Source organism: Durotheca rogersii, assembly GCF_024521655.1.
Source record: "Durotheca rogersii strain YMJ 92031201 chromosome Unknown GGS23scaffold_28, whole genome shotgun sequence".
NCBI classification, from domain to species: domain Eukaryota; kingdom Fungi; phylum Ascomycota; class Sordariomycetes; order Xylariales; family Xylariaceae; genus Durotheca; species Durotheca rogersii.
In genome coordinates this window covers 198908-222167 of record NW_026251259.1, presented here as the reverse complement: position 1 = coordinate 222167, position 23260 = coordinate 198908, and the positions used below count along the sequence as shown (strand labels likewise).

Here is a 23260-nt window from a genome sequence, read left to right as displayed (position 1 = left end):
CCATCATCGTCCTTACAACGTTTAAAATCATCCTCGAAACTTTGATAACACATACCTACCTCCCAGAATGCTTCGTGCTTTCTAATAGACGATGCAACGCGTTCAGTTGTAATATGACGGTTTCTCAGCGAATGGAACTGATATTTCAACCTCATTTATTCCTGTTTCGGGCGTGTCTGCATTAGCTGGAACGTCAAGGGCACGACGTACACTACCTGCCTGGGTAGGTAGGTACCTATCTGGCCCAGTAATTTAGGTACCTAGCCCCAAGCCAAAGTACCACTTCTCGTGAACGCGTAGTACCTAACATTTCCGCATTTATATCCAGGTATGCATGCATATAAGGGTGGATTATGAAAGTGATAGGTAGATCGCCCCCCAGCGCCTGCCCCTCCGTCCCCACAGGACCTACCTGGGTACTTGTGAAGTGGTCGCATTACCTAAGTAATGCGAGAGGCCACCAAGACTTAGAGATGACGGCAAGGGAAGGCGGCGGCTTATCAGTGGCTTGAGTTGATTAACCGGGTTCCTTCGAACCGCTTCCCATCATCTTCGCCGTCACCAGCCTCTTCCAACCAGACATCAGCTTTCGCCTCGGTTACATAGGTATTGGCCGGTTAGTGCTGCCGTTCAGAGCCCCCGGAATTATGTCAGTAGTTCACGGAGTGAGGCCCAGTCGCGTGATCCGAGACCCCTCTTATAGACCCCGACCCTCCCGAGAAGCTAACATATATATATGGCGAGCCTTTAGGATCGAGCCGTCGAAGAGGCTGCGCCGGGCGGTTCGGAGCAACGATGCCCTGCTTGTCCGCCGTATTGTCAAGGCCCACCCTGATTTGATCCACAACCCAGATCAGTCCGCTACCGGTCTGTCTAACTCAAGCCTCCATCTCGCTGCCAGCCTCGGCCATCTCCACGTTTGCAAAACCTTGGTCGCTCTCGGCCACGAGCTTCCCACACCCGCCCTCAACGATGAACACCAGACAGCGTTAATGCTTGCCGCCTCGGCTGGCCATACAGAAACCGTCCTATTCCTCTCGGAGAACAATCCGACGTCTATACTCCGTCGTGATGTCCGAGGTAGAGACGCAATTATGATGGCTAGCATGGGAGGTCACGACACCGTCCTACAGATCCTCTTAACATACGTGCCGGGAGGGGCGGAGAGTGCCGTTCAGAATGCGGATCTTGACGGAAATACCGCCCTCCATTTCGCTAGCAGTAACGGCAACCTCCTTATTCTCCGGACCTTACTTGCCGCGGGGGCCGACCCGACGAAAAGAAACGTATGGAGCTGGACCGCCATCGCCTACAGCGCTACCGTGCAAGCCGAGGTCTACCTTAAAAGCCTCGTTTCGGAAGTCGAGAAGCGGAAGTGGGTGAAACTTAAGGCCGAAGAAAGCAGAAAAGGCGCCTCTATTCGGATGGTCGGTCAGGAAGCCAGCATAGCAGAGTAATAGCCAATTCCTGATTACGCGTTAACTAGAGCCCCCCTCCCAGACAGCGTACTTCGAACCTCGTTCCGAGACCGAGAGAGGAGTTTCACGGACGACTTCGAAACAACGGCATCCCGGTAGGGTGGCGAGAAACGGCTACGGTCGCCTGAAAACGACAAAATACTCGTGATTCGGGACTGATTGCCTCCGATTCCTGTCGATTCCGGTAGCGAACCAATGATTCTAGATACGGCCTCACCATATATAGGCATGCCACCAGAGTCACAGACCAGGTAACGATCCACGCATCCCTCTCGGTAGGGTTGAACCCACTAAAATCGCATAGGCTCCATATGATCCGAGCATCACTACGCGCTCTTTGGTTCTATTACGTGTTGCTAGTCTCAACATATTATTAGGTGACCGGCGAGCCGAGTTCTCCACCTTATGAGCACCAGCCGGTAGTCGATCTGAGCTGGGGTCCGTTATACATACTTCGGTAACCAAGGAGCAAGTTTATACCTATTTTGATCAGCTATACTGCGGCTCCATGCAAGGCACAATCACGGCACCATACACCCAATGAGTAATGCCAAATATGTCAGGGACCTACCTCAGGGGCCTGCCTCAGGGGCCTTCCTACGGCACCGTCGAACTCGCGGTGGAGCTGCGGGGAATGGGTTCCGTCCTTCGATCTGATCAGCATGGGTGCTACGTACGCTAACCGGAGGATGATTGCTTCAATGTGGTGTCGGCCATAATGAACTTAGTGGCTAGATGGTATTGTCACTAGATGGTATTGTCATGAACCTCGCTGTCTATGCGTTTAGCTCTGTTTGTGAACATGATGTTTCACCGTCGACATCTCTCCAATCATGAGCGGCGTAGGGATCTGACATGCCATGTCATGTCCTCCCGCATGCCCAGTCACTGCCTATTATCTACTAAGGCAACAAGAGAGTGACTTTCAGCATTATTATCAAGCCAACAATTAGCCCGTCACGCACAAAGGTCGGTCAGTTAGGCGGGAAGGCACGTACAGCTCTCCTATATAAAGCTGTGCCACAACCGCAACCCGAATCTGTTCCCTCTCTCCCTGTCACTCAACACCATATTAAGTTGTCTAAGCGGATACAACGTTAAACGAATGAGCTATCTGAGGCTTCACTTTGCATCTATTTCTACAGCCTGCTCGAGTCTTGTCGGCTTCACAACCCTTGTTTATTACGCGATTACCACTTAGCCACGGAACTTAGTACCAGACACAACGCTCTTACAACTGCAAAGGTTGTGATATTCGGCGTGTAGGGGTGTCTCTATTGTGGGGATACAACTTTATCCGACTCTGCCGCAGAACTAGGGAGTCAGCAACGGTGAGCGGCCTATTTCGTTACGAAGTCTCCCTCACAGCATACTATATTCGGTTTCCTCTTTCCTTTTATTTTTACATCGACGCCCCGTATATAAATATCACCTCCTCCCAGCGCCCTGTCACCCATGTATATTAGTTAACGCTAGTGACTATGGTCAAGACTTTGCTATACCGGATCGCTTTATTAGGAGTGCTGCTCCGTAAAACACACCGTCCTCCCCCAGCACCAGCAACCATTGTCAGAAGTGATGGCTGCCCCGGCATTTGGAAATGGGTGGAATCCACAGTTCGGTTGGGACCCGAGAACAAGTGCTGGCTATGGGAACCCTATTTCCGGTGTTGGCATCGGGGGTGCTGGCGATTTCATGAGTCGGAGTTTCTTTTCTGCCGTGCCCGGGGGCGCTATGTTTCCCGGACCGAACATACATTCTGGGTACCACTATTCCGTTCCCGTTTTCCCAGGCATGAACACCCGCTTGCAGACTCCCCATCCCGTTGTTGATTACGACGCCCCAGCTCTGAACTTATCCAACTCGACGGGCGGAGTCGGTTGCGAGCCCGGCTACAATTATTTCTTCCCCCCAGAACACACCAAGCTTCACATCATCAAGTCGTCAACTGCCCCCTGGAGACTCCCGGAGGGTGCGTCGATGAGTTTCGGCGCTTATCACGTCCCTGTCCACACCACGCTTTCCGATCTCATGCTGGGTTTCGGGGCCACCAACCCGATTCCACAGCAGAACAGAGTTACCGAGATCATCCAAGGAGGAAACGGGAAGTGGTACAGGGGCGTTACTTTCTCAGGGGAAGACCTGGAGCAGATGGCAAAGACGCTCAGAGACCTTGGCTGGGACCGCAGCCGGACCGGGCGTACAGGAGAGAAGCCTGTCGTCTGGCTCTGGATCACCAAGGATTGACATATTCCTTGAGGTGATAGAGAAGAGCGTGTGCTGAGCTTCGGTTGACGAGTCGACGGCGGATTTCCCAGTGGAATTTATAGCAGGACTATGTGCCGTGTGTTATGAGGATTTATCACTGAGGTAAGCGGGGGTTGTATTATCTTCATAGTCACATATTAATCAACCAAATTCACGAATTTTCGCTCATTTTACTGCTGTCACTCTTTTTTGCCGCGGGGTGATTGTAGTTATGCAATCTGGCCCTCTAAGTGTGATCGTACGTATTAATATTGAAACATGCTGACGACGTTAATTAGTCAAGCATACTAACACAAAGCCAATCCCTAGGTCGCTATAGCGATATTACTGAACTGCGAGATTACTACGGTGCGATGTCGGGGGTTGGGAGACGGCATACTATCGATTAAGATGGGAAGTCGCCCATAATAAGGACCCCATAGTCTTGGGCCAGTATGATATCGTACATACTCGGGAGTGTAGTCGATTTCTCCACCGATATTTCATGGAGCCACCCCAGCGACGATGTTTATGTTCTATATCCATCGCAGTTCGCTCCGAGGGGCAGTAACACAATGTCATACCCTGTCATGGTAGAAAATAGGGTAACTTGTCGTTCGTCGGCGTTACGTACACTATCGCGTCTGGGTATATCAAAGAGCTCGCGATACCGGCGTATCGCCATAGTCACACAGTCACTATCCTAGTTGCTGTATCGCGGTAGGCTTATTACCGATAACAGCCCCCCTGAGCCAGACGACGGGTCGGGCCACCACTACGACCGCGGACGCAACCCAAAGAATGGTCCTCTGCCGACAGCCGGTGCACACAGCCTATCCAGCCACCCCACCACTACCGGCGGGCCTTGGTCCCCTTGGCGCCCCTAGCGGCCTTCGCGGGTCCCGGCGCGGGCACGGCCAGCTCCTCCCACTGGACGCCGGCCCACTCCTCGAGGTAGGCGACGGCGCCGTTAGGGACGCCCGGGGGCGCGCAGTCGCGCGCGCACACGGCGACGAAGACGGTGCCCCAGTCCATGCCGTCGGCGAGCAGCGCGGCGGCGTCGGCGCCGGCCTCGAGCTCGACGATGGCGCGCGGCGTCAGCTGGACCTCGAAGGCGCGCGCGGCGCCGCAGCTGGGGCACGCGGGGATGCCGGCGCCAGCCGGCGCGAAGAGCCGCCCCACCGCATCGTCCCGAGCGTACAGCAGCGGCTGCCCCCCAAACTCGTACCGGATCGCCTGCTCCGGGTTCTGCGCCAGCCGGTCCGCGAACCGCTGGAAGGTCGCGTCCATCGACGACTCGAACACGTCGCGGTCCTCCTTCCCCCCGCTGCCGTCGCCGGCGTCGGTGTCCAGGCGCGCCGTCGGAGGCACCTGCGGCGTCGCCGGCGTCGGGTCCAGGGTCTCGTACTCGGCCTCCGAGAGGTACGCGATCGGGTACGGCGCCGGCTGGTCGGCTTCGGCGGGCCAGGGCTCGGGGGCGGCAGGCGGGGTGGCGGAGGCGGCGGTGTTGTTGTTGAGGGAGAGGACCTCCGCGAAGGTTTGGGGTAGGGCTTTAGCCTCCCCTTCTGCACTCGCTGCAGATGTAGGCTCGGAGCTAGGGTTGGCTTCTGCGGGAGGAGCCGGCGTAGGGGCTGGAGTGCTGCTGCTAAATGGATTCCCGGCGGTTGCGAACGGGTTTGCGCTCGCCGCCGTCGCCGCGGGGGCGGTAGAGAAGGGGTTCGCCGAGCCAGAGGAGGACCCCAGCACCTTAGCGCCGAAGAGCGTCTCGCCCAGATTCGCCGGCGGCCTGGGCAGCTCCGTTGCGGACTCCGCGTGCTTATTCTTCTTTTTATTGCCGGCGTCATCTCCCTTCGCGCTCGCCGCGGGGGCGGCGATGCCACTGTCGGGGGCCACGCGCAGGGCGCGCAGGGCGCGGGTGCTGCCCGCCTTGCGGCGGCAGGCGCGCCGGCGGCACGAGAAGACGTACAGCCGGCGCTCGTGGCCCGGGAAGCGGTCGGGCAGCTCAGCGTCGAGCTGCAGCAGCAGCACCATCAGGTCGCGGCACACGCGGCAGCGGGCGAGCGCGGCGGACGGCGGCGCGCTCGCGTCGATCCATTCCTGCGGGCGCCGGCAGCCGGCGTCGACGTCAGCGGCGGCTGCGGCGGAGCGGGACTAGGTACAAAGAGAGAAGGGGCTGAGAAAGGGGGGGGGAGACGGGGTTATGGTGGCTTACGGGACGGCCGCCCAGGCGGCTGACGTTCTCATCGGCCGGGTCCCGTGATGCGTAGCCGAGCAATACGTTGGTCTCGGTATAGTCGTTGTCGTCCTCGGCGGACGAGTCGCTGTCGTAGGGCGCCATGTCTAGGGCCCGTTTGCTTATCGTCGTGTGGTTGTCAGGTTTGTTGTTGCTGCTGTCACAACTAAGCAATTCATGCTCGGTTCTCTCTTACTTCATGCCTTTTTGTGAAAGTGGTCTACGGCGATTGCATTTGCTTCGTTTATCTCGATCTTCTTTCCCTTTTTTTTCTCTCTCGCTTCCCCCAGGTTCCTCGTATCGATATGGCGGGGCAGATTCACGCGATAAGCCCATGGCGGGGCTTATCTGCTGCTGACTTAGCAGAGGTGCACTCTGTTTTCTATCACACCTTAGGTACGTAGTGAGTACCTAACATGGGAGGTTATGAGCTACCTATAGATACATACCTTCACCCTACAAGCCGGCCTCACTGCGTATGCGACGAGACACTCCCGATTAAGGATTACACGCCATCACGTTTCGTGCACTCGTCCTCCGCTCCGGCTTAGGAGCGGCAAATGCTGGTGCCGGGCCCAGCCGAGCAGACAAAGGTCTGGGCTCGCCGAGGTATTGGGCTCTTCCCTCCGAGCCTCCCTCGCGATGCCATCTACTGAGATATCCATGTTATTTCACGATACCCCGAGGCTGCCACCCTGGCGTATGTGGAGGAATGGGTCGGTTCCAGCGGCAAGGGATATGAGCGGATGCCCAGCCACCTAGATGGGTATGGGCTGATGATCTACGCAGGGAGGTTGAGGCCCCATCGATCGAACCCTGGTTGCCCCCGGTGGAAACGCTTCCTGGGGACTCTACCCGTGTACCACGTACCTATGTGGCATACCTACCCCTATCTGGCCACGCATTTACTCGGCCCAGCGCGGTGCCATCCCAACTGTTGGTCAATATCCGAGCTCTCGTCCACGAACTCCGCACTCCGCACTCTCCAACCACCTCTGTCATGGGAACATGGGGAGCGGGTGATGCCTGTTAGCAAAGCAACACTCAGCGCCCCTTGGCTGACATATCAAACTGCCCTTTGTGTCTAGCCGAAGACCGAAGACCCTGGGGACGGGGTCTGCCGTTTAAATTCTCGCCAAATCACCACAAGCGGACAGGATCCCAAGCCTATACACTACGCCGCGAGCTATCGGCACTCCCCTCCCCCTCCCCAATCTCCGCCGCAGATCATCCAAAATCCCCCCATGAAGATATGGCGGAATTACAAGTGCCGACTGCGGACGCCCCGTTGCTGAGCGACTTCGACGTCCTCACAATCGGGGCCGGCATCTCCGGAATCAACACCGCCTATCACCTTCAGACAGAGTTCCCGGGGACCTCGTACGCCATTCTCGAGGCCCGTGATAGCATCGGCGGTACCTGGGACTTCTTTAGGTATCCTGGTTTACGATCTGACTCGGACATGGTCACCTTCGGCTTCCCCTGGAGCCCGTGGACTTCCGACCAGAGGACAGGCACTGGCAGCCAGATCGTCGCGTATATACGGAAGGCGGCCGAGGCGCAAGGCATCGACAAGAACATCCGCTTCAACCACAAGGTCCTCGCTGCCGACTGGAGCACGCCCACTAAGGCCTGGACTGTCACCGCTGTCAACGGCGCGGGCGAGACGCGGACCTTTCGCTCTCGGTTTCTCGTCCTCGGTACTGGGTACTATGACTACGAGAACGCCCTCGAAGCGGACATCCCGGGGTTACGCACTTTTGGCGGCCAGGTGATCCACACCCAGTTCTGGCCTGAGGACTTCGACTACACAGGTAAAGATATCGTCGTCATCGGGAGCGGCGCTACCGCCGTCACGCTCATTCCCGTCATCGCTGAGAAGGCCAAGAGCGTCACCATGCTCCAGCGCAGCCCGACCTACATGGTCAGCCCGCCAGCCCGCATGGGACCAGAGAGTGGCCTGTCCCGACTTCTCCTACGCCTGCTCCCGACCGCCATGGGACATTGGTACCGGCGCATGCGTTCCGCCCTGTTCTCTTCCTTCTTATACGCCTTTTGCATAGCATTCCCTACTCGCGCGCGCGCGTCGATCCTGAAGGCCACCGCGGCCCAGCTTCCCGGCGATATTCCCGTAGACCCTCACTTCAACCCGCAGTACATGCCTTGGGAGCAGCGCATGTGCGTGTGTCCCGGGGGGGACTTCTTCGCCGCGCTGCGGTCGGGTCGAGCTCGCGTCGTCACGGACCGGATCGCGGAAGTGACGGCGACGGAGATCCGGCTCGCGTCGAAGGGGTCGCAGCCGCTCCGGCCGGATGTGATCGTGACGGCGACGGGCCTGCGGCTCAAGTTCGCGGGCGGGGTGGCACTATCAGTAGACAGCGAGGTGGTGGACCCGACGACGCGGTATGTGTGGCGCGGGTGCATGGTCGAGGGCGTGCCGAACCTCGCGTTCGTCATGGGCTATATAAATACGTCGTGGACGCTCGCGACGGATGTGTTCGGGCGGGTGCTGACCCGTGTAATGCGGCTGACGGCATCGCGCGGGGCGACCTCGGTGACACCACGGCTGCGGGACCGCGACCGCAAGCCGGGCCAGCTGCGCGACCTCCCCGTGTTCGCGCTCACGTCGACATTCATGAAGAAGGCGAACGAATCGTTCCCGCGGGCCGGCGGGGGCATCTGGGATCACCGCCGGAGCTACCTAACCGACGAGCTCCACTCGCGGTTCGGCGACGTGAAGAGCGGGCTCTACTTCGAGTGACAAGAAAGCCAGGCAGATACCTGCAAGCGGTGTATACATACATAGGTTATACGCGCACAACGACTCTTCGTGGTGCATCAACCTTTGGTGTTAGGGACCGGGGGTTTGGGCGGTTGTGGGGGTGTGTACCGTGGCCATAAAGGAGCAAGATATTAAATGGGATTTTATTGGCATGGGCGCATTGCTATGAGGGAGTACGTATGATTTCACCAGTATGATGACTTGGAAAGACTGTTCGTAAGGACAGAGGTGGGCATGGCTATAGGTCGTTACGCTCGTTCGCTCGCTCGTATGCACATATTACCTATATCAAAGGTATCCGCTTATTGGTGTGAATGGAACATCCACGAGAGCTGCGGCAGACCTCCATCCTAAGACTAGATATCTAGAAATGCCTCTGCCGTTGATCCAAGAAGGGTGTGTATTTGCCCTAAAACAGCCCTCCGTTTCCTATTGTTAGCCGAATACCCCATTAGCAACCACATCTACCCTACAAATCAAGTAGATCCCTGGCCGCCAGACTGCTGTATATACCTGCATGGTATGATGTAAATACCTACATACGCGTGAAGACAGCTCCGCCTCCACCGTTGCTTCTTCCTGCAATGCAACGGATCACTATTCATCGGCGTCCCTCCAACGCTATTATCCGGGTGTCTTCGTAACGGCTACGCTGTGTACATACATACGCATACCACCCAACTCCTGCATTTCAGAGCCCTCCTCTCCTTTCAGGTGAGTCGTTTGGGGCGGGTATCTAACGTGCTATGGAGAACCTGGTCATTAGTCGGTTGAGACATGTTGTAGGTACGATGCGCCTATCTTGAAATACGCTGTGATGGGTATTATAAGTGCTAATACAAGCTAAGCTGTGTAGGTATGCTCTATGGCGTATGTAACGTTGTCGCGGCGGGACGGTCGGTCGGTCGTCGGGCTGAATCGCTGCGCTCTAGTTGGGCGGGCATGGAGGCGCATGTTCTCTTCGTTGCCCTATCGGGCCGCGAGGTTTCAAGACACAGGGGCACGTAGGTGATCCGTAGTATGTCTTTGGAGTATTATTATATTTTCATCAGGCGGGAGGGCAGACGGTACGATCGAACTCTTACCTCGCTGCTATTGCTGCTACGTAGTACTACAACCCTACATACACTACGATGCACATACATCATCTATAGGTATCTTGACTTTCGGCAACTTCATGTACGCATGTGGGGAAATACCCGCGCTCCGTGTCTTACCCATACCAAGCATCTCAGACGGGAAGACGGTTGGGTCCAGGTACAGCAAAGGAAGCACATCATCAGTGGCTTACCGGCACTTGGAGCGTCATGCGAAAGCAGCAGTAATAATATGTCTTACTATAACGTAAGGGTTATCGATCCAATCGGATCCGGCCTCTTGGCCAGATCCATACTACCATGCGAGCCAGAGAAGATAACGCCAACCTCGAGATAAATAATCGATGGAGCAATCTGCCGGCCCGTCTGGTCACTACATAGGCCAGCATATATACGCCGTCTTTATCCCCTAGGCCCATCATCTACTGGTCAGGTCAAGTCACGAGTTGACAACACCGGAAGCCATACACAACATACAACACACAATACCAAAACTATCTACGTAATATTGGGCTGAGAAGAACCTAACAACGAGCAGTTTTCAGGATATGCACTCTAACGGGAGCTATTTTTAGGGAGTGGCGAGAGAGAGGCCCAACGGAGTGAGCCCAGGAAGACTTACCTAGAGAGTTAATAATAGGGGCCGGAGATGGAGACAGGTAGAGAGAGAATGAGAGGAGAGACGACGCTATGTATGTAACGGGAGGTCTCAATGCAAGCGGCCTAGGTAATTACCGAGTTTAGGCAGCAGCGAAACCAGCAACGGCTGGAGGCTTGGCGCCGACGGCGTACATGGTTGAACCAGAAAAAGGGGGGACGGGGGGGGGACGCAGGTGAAGTCGTTCAACAGGAAATAACAGTAACAACAAGTGCTATGGCACTCGTCTTTGTGGAACCAAGACCTCTGGCATGTAGGTATATGCATATACATGCACGTATGCAGATGCGCCGCGTGATGGGCATTGACCGAGAGAAAGAGAGAGAGCGCGTATAGTAGAAACGCATGTAACGTTTTATGTCCACGTAGGGTATAACCATGGCCAACGTGCCGAAGCGATGGCTACGTCGCCAGCGACTTCTTGATGCCTGTCGTCGGAGCTACATCTCCATGTGTAATAGGAATTCAAATCTAGGAAGAGGCGCTGCGCTGGGGCGCGGACACTTGTCGTGCACGATGGAGGCATATGGGACCACGGCAAGGTCGATTATGGAGTTAGCACATACCTATTGATCGTATTCACCGTTGCTAACTGCTACGGTGGTGCAAGTGGGCAAGGCAGATACAATTCAGCATAGTGGGAAGACACATAACCAGTAGGCATCTAAATGGTAGACGATAATAGCGACTTACTGGGTAGGGGGAACCGGACTATTATTCCTTCGACGTAGGTAATGCACCTACATACCTATATATACGGCTATTGTCATCGAAAGAGGAAGAGGAAGAAAAAGCTTGTCTGCCATAAAAATAGCACATGGGCCGTTTATATTGGCCATTTTAATATGAGGGCTACTGTGAAACAGCCCGCTCTCTCCCCAAGCCTTCCGCGATCCCGATCCTTCGCGCCGCGCTCTGCCTAGCGGCGCACCACCGCCCTCTCTACACACGACTCGGCAACATGCGCCACTAGGGAAAATATGACGGGCAAAATAGCTAGGGGGGATCGACGAAGCGATAACTGAGACACATCCCATCGCTGCGTCCTCAGGTCACCAGGCAGGCCGTCACCCGCCAACTTCCCTTTACGGACAACACCCGCCGCGAGCCGGGAGGCCGAAGTCAATGGGGACCCACGGGCGACCACCAACGTAGCAGCGGCCAGCACGAGAGGGCGCCGAGAGGCTTGGACGTGGGCGGTTCGCGGAGTCCACCCAACCCGCTTGGCTGCTAGCCCGGCCAGCATCAGCCTTACCATGTGGCGCCGTGTGTTCCCCGATTGTGTCTGCCTGGAATCGCGCAGGGGTCGCCGTCGTCCTCGCGAGCAAGCCGTGTGACGCCGTATAAATGACCTGGTGCCCTTCGCCCCATCTCACCCTAGAGCCAGATCTGCAACACCAGCAATCTACAGAACACCCTCGCTTTAGTACAGCTCGAGCCGCCACCATGAAGCAAAGTTTCCTACTCGCGATGGCCGCCAGCCTGGCGGCAGCACTCCCTTCCCCATACCCGGACCCAGGTGTAAGTGCCGCCCCCCGCCGCATATTCCCCTCGGGCGAGATATCCCGCGTCGTAAGACGGGAGGAGGGAGAGGAGACTGGAGCTAACCGCGGGCCAGCCGATCGAGCTCTTCAACGTGACGGAGGCCGAGTTCGACCACGCGGAGCTGCTGCAGGCGCGGGCGCGCGGGCCGTGGAACGGGCCGGTGATGGACGTCAGCTTCCCGGACCCGACGCTCTTCATCGACGGCAACGTCTGGTGGGCGTTCTCGACGTCGAACGGCAAAAACGGGCACATCCCCGTCGCCAAGTCCAGCGACGGCGAGAAGTGGTCCCTCGCCGGAATAGACGCCATGCCCGACGTCGGGCCCTGGGTCGACCCCAAGGACCGGGGCATCTGGGCCCCCAGCGTGTTCAAGAACGACAACGGCAAATACGTCATGTACTGTGAGTAACCGCCTTCCCTCTCCCTCCCCCGGCCGTCGACATCGGCGTTCCGAGGCTAGATATAAATAAATAAAAAAATCCCCTTCCGCTAACCGGGTGCGCGCGCGGCACAGTCTCGGGGAAGCGGAACGGCGGGCGGCGGTGCGCGGGGGTGGCGGTGGCGGACTTGCCGCAGGGGCCGTACAAGGTGACGAGCAGCCCGCTGATCTGCGACGACGCGGGGGGCGGGGTGATCGACTCGGTGCACTTCTTCGACGGGTCGCAGCGGTGGGTGATCTGGAAGGTGGACGGCAACGCGCTCGGCGGCAAGACGACGTGCACGGGCGGGCCCAGGTCGGCCGACTACAAGCCGACGCCGATCCGCATCCAGCGCGTCTCCCGCGACGGCCTCACCCTCCAGGGCCAGCCCAAGACCATCCTCAACCACCTCGGCGACGTCGACGACGGCCTCGTCGAGGGCCCCGCCATGTGGAAGCGCCGCCCCGGTTCATACGTACGTGTTCTCTTTCTTCTCTCCCTATCCTCTCCTCTCTCGTCTCCCTTCCTCCCACCCCAGCTCTAAGACGGGAAAAAAGAAAAAAAAAAGAAAGAAAATAAAAAAGAAAAGCCACAAAAAAAAGGGGGAAAGACAGACAATAATACTAACTGGGGATTGCGCGACGCAGGTCCTGTTCTACAGCACGCACTGCTACAGCAGCGACAGCTACGACATCCAGTACGCGTGGGGCACGTCGCCGGACGCGGACTTCGGGCACCGGCGGAGGCTGGCGCGGTCGGGGCCGAAGCAGCCCATCTACGGGCCGGGCCACATGGACATCGCGTCGGACGGCACGACGATCGCCTTCCACGGCCGCGACAAGCCCGGCAACCCCAAGGACACCAAGCGCCGCATGTACATCGGCAAGATCAAGTTCCCCACCGGCGAGTACAGCGACGGCATCAGCGTCATCAACTACAAGGGTTGATGATAAGTCGAGCGAGCGATGCATATTTATAGGTATGCATGTGTATGTGTCGTTCATCCCCCCTCCCTTCCCCTGAGGAGTTGCCGGGGATGGGGAGATAGGTGAGGGAGGGTGGGTGTGTGTATATTTGATCGATCAAGAGAGGGACAGAAAAAAGAAGGATAGAGGCGAGGAGATGCTCGCTATTAGAGGTTACGGCCCGCAAATACCCTGTATATATGCTAGCGGGCCTAGTTACATTTCTTCCACTTGTATATATATATATGTATCATTTTCTGTATAACACCACGTATGTGCACATCTGCTCATTCCTATTCTCTGTCTTCGCAAGGCGTCCTACCTCTTGTGTCCTCCACACCCCATCCGTCGCTTGATACCCCTCCTCCCTCTCAGACTCCGTTATCTGTGATAGCAAGCGAACGGACCAATCCAGAGAGACCGATTTCCGTACCACTCATCCCGACGGGACCTCGACGAGCACCAGAGCGAGGCTCTCGGTAGACACGGTGTGATCCTGTGCGTCCCTACTTGTGCGATTCGTAACCCCCTCCAGTTCGGACGGGTTCGGAATCAGATTAGATTGGCGCGGACGTGTCCCACCGGCGCCACCCATCGCGAGACCATGTTTGTCGCTCTGACGAACTTCGGGTTGCGGTGCGTACCAGGGGAACTCGACGATACAAAGCACGCGTTGCGTTGTTTGCTCGGAAGCACACCAGGCCAGGCTCTCGGTCCTGTTTCCTCTCCAACTCAGGCTCCCATCACGCCGGGCCGGCCTGGTTCGATATCCACCCGCCTGGACACACGAGCAAATATGTAACTCGCAGCAACCAGGCAAACCGCCCTGCCCGCTGAAAGCAAACTTTTCACACACCCTCTCCATTGTTCTCTCCCTCCCTTCTCTTTGGCCTACACTACGCCTACTTACCACGTAGCAACACGCATAACTCGGCCGCGTGAAACCAACAACTCGGCGCGCCTGTCTTCTCAGACGAGAAATGAGCCAGAAACGAGCCAGGATTCGGCATCTTTTCCCTTCTCCCTCCTGCAGCGCATTTACCACGACGGTTTCTGCCGCCAAGCCCAGCATCGCGAGTCCGTCTGAGCCCGTCTCTAATCCGCAAGGCCGTCGCCACCGGCGAGACTGGCCCTCGCAGTTTACAAGGGGTCCGTCCCATCCACGCCGACCGACACTGATGTCAGGAGGAGCTGCTGTTCACGTCTGACAGCCAGACCAACACAACGTTCGACTTACCGTCGCGTCCACGCTCGCACGCGGCGAGCAGACCGCCCATCAGGGACCATCTTCCGACGTTCGTTACACGCAGGCTCTGGCCGTGTTCGTCGCCAGATTAGCCACCTATCGACCTCTGCAGCCGGCACGTCGATTGGGAGAGGAGGAGAGACGAAGACGAGCCCATACCGCGGAGAGAGAAGGGACAGAAGCCTAGGACAAACCAGCGCCCGCCGCACTCCTCGCCACAGCCCTCGCGACATCCCATAGCCACCTTTCGGGAGCCCCCGAGCGCACCGACCGATCCGCCATGCCCGCAGCAGCAACGACCTTCTCCAGGGCCCTGCGCGCCGCGGCGCGGGCGGCGACCCCGACGGTATTCCTGCTCCCGCCGGACGGGGACCCGGACTCGGGCGCGGACACGGCGGCCCTGGTCCCGGCGCAGCCGCCGCCAGCGCCGCAGCCGCCGCCCGAGGTCCGCAGGTTCGACACCGCGGTCATCGTCGGCGTGTCCGTCGCGGGCGCCTTCGTGCTGCTGTGCGCCGTCGCCGTGGTCGTCTTCTGGTACCGGCTGTACACCAGCCGCGGCGACGCCTACCTCGAGTACGGGTGGAGCGGCGGCGGCGGCGGCGGCGGCGGCGACAGCGCCGGTGCCGGTGCTGATGCGAATGCGAGTGCGGGTACTGGAGCCGCAGGCGGTCGCCGCGCCCGCTTCGGGTTTCGTCGCACCCGCCCCGCCGCGAGACTTGGCTTTGCGCTGCGGGGCGCGGGGCGCGGGGCGGAGGGGGGCGCGCGCCGAGCAGAGGAAAGGGGAGGGGGGGGCGGCGGAGGATGGGGTCCGGCGCCCGGGGGAGGAGGCGGGATGGGGATGGGTGGGACGGGGTGCTGACGGGGGCGGAGGTGTGAGGATGTGTGGCGGCGAGGCACTGAGGGATGACGGTGAGGTTCGAGATGATAGTGTGGCGTTGGGGTGGGGTAGTGGCACTAGTCTGATAATCCAGCCAGGACGAGAGGAGGAAGGGAAAAATAGATTATGACCTTGCTCGCCGCCGGAGGGATCCGTGTACTTCTCCTCTAGCACACGAAGCTCCGGCGACTTGCCCAGGCTGCGGATGCAGCAGAGAGCAATGCGAAGAAAATACGAGAATGGATGACCAGGTATCTCGCGGGGAAATGAGAGAGAGGATCAGAATATAGATAGATAATTTTAAACTAAAAACTTTTACCCAGGTCCACCCCCGGAATGACAATGCACTAACTAGAGAATAAATAATCAATGAAAGAAAAACTAAGAAATAATTTCAGAAGCCTGCCGACACGATCTCCCAACCGCAAAATCTGTCTGTCCGTCAACGTCTCACTCACCACACAAACGTCTTGCCTCCCGGCTTCGAATGGGGAGAGAGCCGAGCTCCTCCACCTGCCGCCAAGCCCCTGTTACCCCGCGACGGGCCGGCAATACCCACCCTCCGCATCACCCCCCACTACCCCGCTCGCTTATCCTTCGCCGCCAATCCAAGCCACGACGAGAGTTGATCCCAACTAGACTTAAACCTGTTCGCCCGCGGTACGGCCCGGAAGCCTAGCTGCCGCAGCGAGGCGAAATCCGGTGTCTGGGTGTAAAATCTAAATCGTTCGTCCGCTCTTTTTTTCTTTTATCCAAGGGTTGAGGAATGCAGGGCGACGCCATGGCGAATGGGGGCGAAGAATTGGGGTGTGTAGTACGGAGGTGAGGGCTTTACTGTTGCTGTCGTCAAACTAGAAATCTGGATCATCACTCTAAAAGCTGGCGCCTAGAATGCTGCCTCGTATCCTCCTCGCCTGGCAGGAGGTGTCATTACCGTCGCTCCTCATCGCGAAGCTTACGGGCTTTACGCCGACCTTGGCTCGTGCGTTAGTTTCAAGGCTAAGAGACCCCCGACGCTGTACCGCCAACAGTCGGCTTAGGAGCGAAAACGATACGGACCCCTAGTCGTAGGCCGGTCCGCGATACGAGCGTTCTCGGCTGTATAGGTCGAAGTCTCTCATGCCCGGGTAAAGGGCGCAAAGAGGAAAAGACAGAATAGGCGATATAATAGATAGTTGATTGATGTAGTACCCGGGGCGTGAGATGGCAAAGTACTCTCATCAAACGATCCCAATTCGGCAAACAGAGGGCCATTGGTGGCGGCTACATGAGACGTGCTAGAATGGCGTTCAATTCGGCAGCGACCCTGGCCTCATGGGTATCTCCGATGCTACCGGCGCTTTGAGGGGACTGGCCAGCGAAAGGTACACTATCGGGTTCCTGCTTAAATTTATCGAGACGGTAGCTCCTGAGAGCCCGGTCATCAACGGGGTCTGAGGTGGGTGGGTTCTCCGTAAAACGGTGCTCCGGTTTAGGCGCGGTTATACTACGAGGCGGATAGACGACGGTTAGTAGGGCCGTTAGAAGCAGGGTGCTGCCGACTCATCGCTATCACGTACCCGTGGTAAGCTGCTTTGTTCGACATCACGAAGCCGTCGCGTATTGACCGAGACAATCTAATGTATCCAGGGAAGCGGAACGTTCGAGAAGAAAACAAATCCTCACTGAGTCATTCGCACTTGTTTTGAACGATACTAGAGGGGGGGGATGGAGGCCTCGAGAACGGTTTTGTATTCTGATAGGGTTCTAGTTTTCTGCATCCCGTCCTTCTTCCCACGCCGGCTTATGAAGCAACCGCAAGCACTCTCCCAGGGATCGCCTCTTCCAGGCAGGTAGCTGTCCGCGGACGCAACCTTGTTCGCGAACCAAAGGCTCAAGAGCTCCTCGCATATTTCACCCGAACAACAGACCCACTCGTGGCGGTTCTCCGCGTGCCCCGTGACGACGCATCCATGCGGGTGTAGAAAGACATGGGGTTGACTGGTTCCTCGTTAGTGCGGGGATGGCTACTAAGTTTGAACTGACCATAGGTAGGACCTTGGGCTGGCTGATGCTAGGCGGGGAGGTGATTTCTCACAGACTCGAGGCTGCTTGCCCATAATTACATGATCCATCACCAGGCATGGCAGTACATTCCACTCTAAACCCCGATACCCTTGGCAAGATTCGGAAGCGCAGTGTGAAAGGTAGCAAGGCCTGGAGCGGTTGGACGGGGCACACCGAAAAAAGTGGGCGCCATATTCGCTGAAGACCTCGAAGGCATCAGATGATATTCCACCTCGAGAACGCAATTGGTCGGGCACGACACCGAGAAATAGACGAATATAGCAGAGTTCCGCCAGATGACGGACTGTGACCACTCATGGCTTAGAAGCTCCTCGCAACTCCTGCTCCACGGCCCTCTGGGCGAGAGAAGGGCTGAGATATCTGGTCATCCATAAAGGCTGTCGTCGTCCGGCTTGGGCCGCTCCACAGCCCTGCATTGTTCGGTTGAGCTCGAGTGCTGCCGCACACGACGGGAAGTTCTCACGTATACCAGAAAATTTGACATGCCCGGTCGAATTGCTGAAAAGATGAGGTCAGCTAGGATGCAGGCCAGGTGGTTCGGCCGGCCGGTGTGGATGGACTGCCGCTACCAAGACGTACGAGTAGGTAGGTCGAGAAGGCCGGATGAGCCAGTTCAGTGCAAAGCGGCAGGCTCCGAAGGTGGCGCTGCTGCCTTGCAGAGCCCGAGAACAAAAAATGCCGCAGAACAAGGCAAACACGAAGGCGTTGACGCCCAAGGCAACCATGGTTGTCGCTTAGAGGGGGGAGAGAGGCATCCCGCCAAAACCGTTCAGACCGGGGGCAGAGATTATCGATAGCTCGGAGCGTCGAGGTCCTATTTTGAGTCGGGTGATCTGTGGGGGTGGGGTGTCGGAAGATGATGTTTTTCCGAATCCGTTCTCGGGGCTTTCCGCGGCGTCTCTGTTGTTGGCCCGTGCGCACATGGTGGTCATCACAGCCGCAGGCAAGGAAGAGCGCAAGAGCGCAAGGAAGAGAGACAAGGACAGAGGCAGTAATGAATAGAGTCAGAGTTGTAGAGGCGTAGATACACAGGAGGGGAGAAGGAGAGAAGGAGAGAAGGAGAGAAGGAGAGAAGGGGAGAAGGGGAGGGAGGGAGTAGCAATCCAGGAGAAATCCAGACCTCCTTTGTTTCCTGCAATCCAGGAGAAATCTGGTGCTTTTATATCCTGCAATCCCTTTGCTGCCGGAATACCCATGCGTCATGATTAACGAGTGCAACAAGGACAATTGACATTGCCCAATGTACTACCCCGCCTAGAGCCACTGCTGCCAAATGCACAAGAGTGGATCCCACGGGCAGCCACCTGTTTCTTTCGGGTGCGCTGCTAAGAAACCTGAGCACGCCACCTCCAAATTTCCTGTCAGCCAACCCCTCAGAAACACACTCTCCCCGCAGGAATCGGACAAGATATCCTGCATGTTGAGACCGTTTGTTACGTAGTTACCGACATCCACCAGCACGTCCATCTTTCCGACTTCGGCTTCTGAAAATGTCTCTTGCAGCTTGTCGCATGTGGCGAGCCTACGATTTGCCCGACGGTAGCCTAGGGAAATAATACCTGATAGGCAGATCGTGCTCAGTTGTCCTTTGGTCCCGTAGCCTATAGCCAGGCAGGTGATATTATTCGGTATCGCACTAGCATAAGAGGTATATCTCGAATCTTCTCCTTTGCTCATAGAGTGTGTCCCTTGGTCGTAAGCAGGACCGCATGAATCCTTCGTCGAAACTTATGCAGGGACTTCTTCTACCTAATGCTTCCTTCCCTGAGCGTTTTCCCACCGCGACGGGGTCCTAGAATCGCTACGCCGCGCTCGATTCCGCCTCCTCCACCTTTTGGTCGGCGAGGACACTTGTCTTACCCCAGAACTCCTGCGGAGCCAGCTCCTTACCGGATCACCCTCTACTCATGCATGTCAATACCGCCTGTTAGTTACCTACCTACGTCCAATTAGGACGTCCGTCGCCTGCATCTTTCCCACTTTAGTCCTCTGATATCGCTCTCTTGGAGCCCGTGGCACATGCTCCCTCCCTTTTGCCCACGCAGTGCACATGTGGCGAGCTTGCGACTTGTCCGACGGGAGCCTGGGAAAACAATATATGGCATGCCGTGCCCCGCCCTTTGGTCTCGTAGGTGATATTACGTGTATTCGGTATCTCACTTGCATAAGTACCTAGGTATATCTCGAATCTTCTTGTGGCCTGTTATAATCTGGACTGGACGGGAAACTGGGTGGTGAGGCCACGAACCCTTCACCCCGGTCGAAAAGTCGAGTCATCCGGCGTCGCGCCTAATACAACGTAGCACTGTTGCCAAGCCCCTGCCATTTAGAGCATTTTCCGAGTATAATACAGATCAGCCCAGCTGGTTCCCTGAACCGAGTATGCAGCCCAACTAGTCCCCTGTACCTCACCCCAACCTTTAACCGGATTAAGCGATCATGCCGAGCTTTTTCTCTATCACCCAAACTTTATCTGTATTTCGTATAAAGGTCATTAAATTCTCCTTTCTAACCACCGCACGAACGTGCACTTAATTGATTCTTTTTCGTAATTGAAAGTTACCCTAGAAACGTTAATTTAGGTAATTAAATAGGTGGTTATGGTTGTGGTTGTGGTTGTGGTGGCGGTAGTGGCGGCGGTACTTTATCTGAAGAACCTCACCCCAACCAGTTAGTGGAGTCTGGTTATTTTAGAAAGAGCCAATAGAATCTTCAAAATGCCGCGACCCGCTTTGGGGTGAGGTTCAGGGGACTAGTTGGGCTGATCTGTATACTCGGTTATAGGTATATATTACTCGTAAAGCTATGGCCCTCATAGATACCTAGTGAAAGTATACCACGTACCTACCTACTCTACCTAGGTACCTAATTAGGAGATAAGATGTGTCCAGCACCTCGGTTACCTATATAGACCGCAACGAAACGCCAGATACTAGGGCAATAGGTCTGGGAAGTATTCCTTTTCCCCCTTGTTCTCATGCCCAGAGGCACACACTCCCATTCGGCACGGAAATTGGTAAGAGGCCAGGAGGGCCAGGAGGGCCGGCTGCTTAGGAAGAGGCGGCATTGCTTGAATGCTATTAGCTTGAGGCTGCGTACGGCCTGCACCAAGCTGCTGTGGGTATCTCGATCGAGGCCGAGCCAAAGTTGATCTAGAGCACCTACGTTTTTGGTGAATCGGTCAAGAAACAGCGACCAGCCGAAGATGGGCTTTGGTGGCAGTCGCTTTCTCAAGCAGCCTTACCAAGAAGGACAACGGCCGACTCTCGCGAATAAGCTGAATACCGATGTCAGTCTTGGCACTGCCTCTCAAGCCTCCTTCGGTTTCTTTTGACTTTTTTTGATTTTTTTTATAGTACCTTTCTTATGGAATCCCACTTCAGCTCTTACAAATTTCTTCACGGCCCACTTGTTTCTGAGCCGCCTTCACACTTCCTTCTTGTAGTGGGTAGTAAGTACAACAATACACCAACAACACATCCCGGTCGAGAAAGAAAGAGTAAGGAAGCGATAAATAGACGTGGAGGAATTGTAGGCGCACGAGGAGACACATGTACAAAAGCTCCAGTGCCCCTCTCCTTACCGAGGCTTCACTCGAACTCCATAAAGTGCTGCTCCAGGTTCATGGCGTCGTCGTGATCCTCGTATTCCTCGGGGTTGTAATAATCTTGGTACCAGGAGTCGGCAAGCCCGTCGCCGTCGTCGCAGGGATCGCCCTTCTCATGGATGTAATCTATAGGCAATCCCTCCTCGTGCCCGTACGCGGGGGCGATGTTCTCCTGGTCGCTATCTGGCCCTTGGTCTTCACCCCCAAGTAAAAAGACTTCCTCCAACTCACCGATACCCCCCCCTTCGTAGTCCGCCCGGGCCGGGTCCTCCCAGGCCTGGGCCTCTTCAAGCTGCTCCGGAGGCAGCAACGGGTCGGGGGCGAACACGTCGAGGTATTTGAGATGCTGCGGCATCGCGGGCCGCTCTCGGGCCTGCCAGGTATCCGGATGGGCACTCGCGATGGCGACAGCGGCAGCGTACGTGCAGCGGCGCTGGTAACGGTCCGTGTATTGGATGATCTTTGAAAATAACGGTAGTATGTAGTTCCAATTAGCAGGCAGGCCGCTGTGAAACTCCCGTGTGCCCCGAACGACCTTAACCGTCCGCCCTGCCCCCTTACTGGTACCGCCAACGGCGGTAGAGCTAGTGGTCTCAGTCTCTTCCACCCTCATCGGGTCGTACACGACCATAGGGCAGCCGACGAGGGTCGATTGGGCAAATTTGAGACCGTCAATAATCGTGAAGTTATCCATATCGCTCTCGTATCTCTCCACGCGAATCGCGGCCAGCATGCCCTCGATCGTCTCCGCCTCCTTGATGCTAGCGCTCTCCGGGCTCGTGAGGGGGACACCGTGCAGTTCCTAGTCTTGCCGTCTGGCCACTTCCTTGCTGCCCTCGCGCAACGCCTCGTGGCCCTCCGGCGTGCTAGCCAACAACTCGGCCAGGAGCCATGCCCCCTCCGGTATAGAGGCTCCATCCACATGACTGCCGTCGCTGAAATTGCGGTGTAGGAAGGCGGGGAGCGCAAGCGGCTCGTCTAGCAACAGGGCGGCAATGGTACCCATATTGTGGCTAATCCACGAGTAGGGCGCATTGTACATGACCATCTCGTTCTTGACGCCGTAAATCTGGTCTTCCCGGGCGGTCTTCAGGCGCAGCCAGGGAAACGCCACGGTGCCGTTAAGGTACATGAAGTCGATCAGGCTATCAACCGGTGTCGAGTAGACGTCGATGGCGCGAAAGATGGGGATGAGCGCAGTGGGGCCGTTCTGGCTCGCGCGGAGAACTTCCGGGGGATGCTCGATCCGGTGAGTGAAACTGGGCCCTATTTTAGGGGAGAGAGGGTCAACGGAAGGCTACTACGGAAGGACAGCCCTATGCTAGTTTTCTCTACCGCATGGGGGCGGCTTCGGACCTTTGGAGGAAGGGCAGAGGCGAGGGGGGAACAACTTACACAAGTAGAAGCTTACGTTGCGATATATCTCCCAGAGGAAGATATTTAAGGGTACAGAGGCAGTTTCGTCGCAGCAACCTACGCGCCACAGAAAGATGGATTTAACGGCGGTAGAGAACTGGTTCCATCGGTCTTCTTCCCAAAGGCGAGCACGTAGGGCGCGAATACAGACGGGGAAGCCGTGGGGGCTATTATCGGCTGCCCGAGCATGAATAGACTCCATGCCGAGGTTGGGCAACGTCTCTTGTCATAGAGTCTATGCGGGATTCCGGGGTTCTGTGAGTTGGGGAGTCGGGGATTCCGGCCAAAGGGGACTGGCGAGAACGGGATATTGGGTGACTAGCCACCGGTTTGCCGAAGAGATGTGAAAGGTGAGAGGGTGAGAGGGTGAGGTGGGGGAGGAGAAAAAGAGAACGAAGAAGCAGTCAACGGCAACAACTGGAGCCGTGTGGTGAATATCTGGCCTTAGCTGCTGCCATGTCTCTTTGCCGCGTCTAGAGTCTGGACTCGAGGGTCTGTCTAGGTTGTCGCGGTTGGCCCGGTTGGCCCTTCAATCCGTATCACGAGAGGGAGGGGCGAGCTTTGGGCCGACTCGCGGGAACGGAGATGAGGGAGGAGCAGAGGATGCCGTCGTGTTGGTTTCT

At 56.8% G+C, this 23260-nt stretch overlaps 7 protein-coding genes across 7 annotated transcripts; 4 read left to right on the top strand and 3 right to left on the bottom strand.

Annotated features, from left to right (window-relative positions):
• Positions 1-647: 647 nt before the first annotated feature.
• Positions 648-1457, top strand: GGS23DRAFT_607254 (ankyrin; the record flags this gene model as incomplete). The annotated part of the gene is made up of 2 exons (XM_051520020.1): positions 648-665; positions 759-1457. The coding sequence occupies 2 exons, from the start codon at positions 648-650 to the stop codon at positions 1455-1457; spliced, it is 717 nt and encodes a 238-aa protein (XP_051368535.1).
• Positions 1458-2957: 1500 nt separating this feature from the next.
• GGS23DRAFT_262611 (uncharacterized protein) lies at positions 2958-3909 on the top strand. Its single transcript, XM_051512371.1, has one exon. It carries the CDS (start codon positions 3057-3059, stop codon positions 3723-3725), a length of 669 nt encoding a protein of 222 aa, XP_051368534.1. The 5' UTR covers positions 2958-3056; the 3' UTR covers positions 3726-3909.
• Positions 3910-4504: 595 nt separating this feature from the next.
• GGS23DRAFT_262568 (programmed cell death protein 2) lies at positions 4505-6163 on the bottom strand. Its single transcript, XM_051512370.1, has 2 exons — positions 5938-6163; positions 4505-5822 (listed from the first exon to the last, which is right to left on the bottom strand). The coding sequence occupies exons 1-2, from the start codon at positions 6061-6063 to the stop codon at positions 4578-4580; spliced, it is 1371 nt and encodes a 456-aa protein (XP_051368533.1). The 5' UTR covers positions 6064-6163; the 3' UTR covers positions 4505-4577.
• An 802-nt stretch (positions 6164-6965) lies between these two features.
• On the top strand, positions 6966-9223 carry GGS23DRAFT_262560 (FAD/NAD(P)-binding domain-containing protein). The gene has a single exon (XM_051512369.1). The coding sequence runs from the start codon at positions 7211-7213 to the stop codon at positions 8717-8719; it is 1509 nt and encodes a 502-aa protein (XP_051368532.1). The 5' UTR covers positions 6966-7210; the 3' UTR covers positions 8720-9223.
• A 2718-nt stretch (positions 9224-11941) lies between these two features.
• GGS23DRAFT_607252 (glycoside hydrolase family 43 protein) lies at positions 11942-13406 on the top strand (the record flags this gene model as incomplete). Its single annotated transcript, XM_051520019.1, has 4 exons — positions 11942-12016; positions 12114-12441; positions 12555-12934; positions 13107-13406. The coding sequence occupies 4 exons, from the start codon at positions 11942-11944 to the stop codon at positions 13404-13406; spliced, it is 1083 nt and encodes a 360-aa protein (XP_051368531.1).
• A 255-nt stretch (positions 13407-13661) lies between these two features.
• On the bottom strand, positions 13662-14576 carry GGS23DRAFT_262546 (uncharacterized protein). Its single transcript, XM_051512368.1, has one exon. It carries the CDS (start codon positions 14494-14496, stop codon positions 13861-13863), a length of 636 nt encoding a protein of 211 aa, XP_051368530.1. The 5' UTR covers positions 14497-14576; the 3' UTR covers positions 13662-13860.
• A 6628-nt stretch (positions 14577-21204) lies between these two features.
• On the bottom strand, positions 21205-22839 carry GGS23DRAFT_600006 (uncharacterized protein; the record flags this gene model as incomplete). Its single annotated transcript, XM_051519007.1, has 3 exons — positions 21205-21990; positions 22045-22487; positions 22617-22839. The coding sequence occupies 3 exons, from the start codon at positions 22837-22839 to the stop codon at positions 21205-21207; spliced, it is 1452 nt and encodes a 483-aa protein (XP_051368529.1).
• Positions 22840-23260: the final 421 nt, after the last annotated feature.